The sequence below is a fragment of the Amphimedon queenslandica genome, unplaced genomic scaffold, assembly GCF_000090795.2.
Source record: "Amphimedon queenslandica unplaced genomic scaffold, v1.1 AMPQUscaffold_13481, whole genome shotgun sequence".
NCBI lineage: Eukaryota > Metazoa > Porifera > Demospongiae > Haplosclerida > Niphatidae > Amphimedon > Amphimedon queenslandica.
This window is the reverse complement of record NW_003546283.1, coordinates 158,762-161,198: the sequence shown is the minus strand read 5'-3', so window position 1 is coordinate 161,198 and position 2,437 is coordinate 158,762. Positions and strand designations below refer to the sequence as shown.

Genomic DNA, 2,437 nt, shown 5'->3' with positions numbered 1-2,437 from the left:
CGTCCATCACTTGAGAATGATAGACTATTTATAAAACCAGGCTACATAATGAAGGAGAGAGAGAGAGAGAAAGGAGGATATAAGACATAAAAATTATCTTCAAATATCTTCTTACTAGTGGAACAGTGAACAGCTTCTCTAATGTCCTAAAGCTCTCCCCACACTTCCAGAAATGTATATTCCCATCTCTTGACCCTAAAAGGACATACAGTGACATGTACATATGTACACGGAATGACACAGCAAGATGACGTAGAACATTTATTAGCAATATGCACCTCATAAATAATGTTAGTGAAACAATGCTGAGATTAAGTCATTGACTATAAAGGAATGCAATCAGATTCATACTACCCTGCAGTACAACAACAAATAACATAGCAGGCATATATAATGTAATTTTACTTGTACAATACAGATTAGTCAATAGCATTCAATAGCATGGATCCATGGCCAATAGGTAAGTGGGTATGGCTATAACAACAAAGCTTACCAGAGGCAACAAGATCAGAGTGTGGTAGAGCAGTTACTGCTGTTATCCAAACATCAGCAGAGTCGTGGGAGGAACTCTTGAGAACCTGTGGCTTCTTCTTAGAATTGTTCCACAAAGCTACACTACTGGGATAAAGGAAAGAGGGAGATAGAGGGGGGGAAAGGAGATAAGTAACAGTAAAAGGACTAATGTACCCATCCTGTGATCCTGACACAAAGTTCTTATCATTAATCATCTTCACAGTATCAATAGATGACCTACAGTATAATATCATTATAGTACTCTTATATTAATGATCCTTTACTTGTGTCCATGATACACTAAATGTGACTCTTCGATGATCTTCCAAACTCTGATAGTCTTATCCACACCAGCTGTTATTGGACGCTCTTGTGAGAGACAGTCTATTGCGATTATACCATCTTGATGACCAAAACTAACACAAAAACAGGAGCACATTACTACTATCATCATTACTATTATTACAAGCAAGAGTAGATTATCACTATCATTAGTTCACTATATACTATTTATTATTATGTACAGTGTTTCAACATATGTCATTTCACTGATGTTCCAGACTTTCACTGTCCTATCTAAAGAAGAGCTAAACAACTGATTCGCTCCGTGTTGGAAAACTAAACCCTGAGAGAAGAGCAACAAGAAAGAAACAGAAATAAAATTACAAATTCACACAATGGACTATGTTCTACAGCTTACAGTAACAGAATTCTTATGTCCCCTAAATGTATGCAAATGAATGCAAGTGAGAGGATTCCACATGTGAATGAGGTTATCAGTTCCACCACTAGCCTACACATACACAACAACACCAGGTGTTACCAGTTATGTCTTTCCCTCTCTTTCTCACCAAATACATTCCATCAGTGCTAACTGCCAATGCTAATACATGCCCAGTGTGACCAGGGGCTCCTTCCTTCCCTCTTGTTATCATTACTTCTTTGACCCCTTTCTCAACATTCCCTTTAATAAAAAGAGGGACAGTTCACAATATGTACACATTAAAACACATATTCACCACCATCATAATATTACATTATAGCTTTCTGATAACAGTTTCCTGTAGAGATGACATATAAAACAGCTTGTAATAATCTTTTGTGTAGTATAGAGTAACGGGATATCACCTTCACTTTAATTAAATACTACTCTGTCTCTCTCTCTCTCGTAGCAGCTGCAATAACCCACACATTATAATAGGCTTCCATTCACTCACACATTAACCATATATAGCATAGGAACATGGTACATTATGAAATAGTTCAAATGTCAGTGATCACTCATTGTCACCAAACATGTTGTGTATTATACATGTACTTACATTTTATGATACACGAGTCCTTGCTGCCAGTAAATGCGTATCTGCCGTCAGGAGTGAGTGCTAAAGATGTCACTGATAATCTGTGACCTCTAGAGAATCTAATGGACTCCAAAGGAGGAGCTGTACACTGAGAGAGAGAGAAGTCATAAATAAGATAATGCTTAAGCTGATGTTTATACTTGATCAGCAACAGCTTTGTGTATCCTTCCTGATTTCTCTAGCTAATGAAAACAAAGAGTTGTTTACAATATCAATAACAATTCATCACTTCTCCCTCCAGCTCCCTCTCTCTCTCTCTCTCTCCTTTCACTCCTACATCCTTTCAACATTCCATTCCTCACTGCTTTCTCTTGCAGCCTACGACCAATGGCATCATTATCAACATCATCATCTTCATCTTCTTCAGTTGAAGATCCTCTTTCTAAAACATAACAAAAAACAATTACTATTTTGAAAATGCTTTGCTGATAGTAACCTAATACTAATGTTACATGCAGTGTGACAGGACAGTACTAATATTACTAATAAACAAGTAATGTCATTGCAGATGTTTGTGGATTCTTCTTAGCGAGTGGTATAGTAAACAGACGGAGCGTGCGTTG

General features: G+C 37.1%; 1 protein-coding gene across 1 annotated transcript in view; it reads right to left on the bottom strand.

The window, feature by feature from the left end:
- Positions 1–2: 2 nt before the first annotated feature.
- The window catches only part of LOC100632237 (U3 small nucleolar RNA-interacting protein 2-like), a gene marked incomplete at its 3' end in the record, with an annotated part of 5,421 nt that continues 2,986 nt past the window's right edge, over positions 3–2,437 (bottom strand). Inside the window, exons 4-14 of the mRNA XM_019994142.1 lie at positions 2,177–2,256; positions 2,015–2,056; positions 1,836–1,962; positions 1,365–1,477; positions 1,214–1,306; positions 1,038–1,138; positions 798–929; positions 688–750; positions 494–618; positions 116–195; positions 3–41 (exon numbers count right to left, since the gene is read on the bottom strand). Of these exons, the coding sequence (XP_019849701.1) occupies positions 3–41; positions 116–195; positions 494–618; positions 688–750; positions 798–929; positions 1,038–1,138; positions 1,214–1,306; positions 1,365–1,477; positions 1,836–1,962; positions 2,015–2,056; positions 2,177–2,256 (995 nt within the window). The remainder of the gene's footprint in view (positions 42–115; positions 196–493; positions 619–687; positions 751–797; positions 930–1,037; positions 1,139–1,213; positions 1,307–1,364; positions 1,478–1,835; positions 1,963–2,014; positions 2,057–2,176; positions 2,257–2,437) is intronic.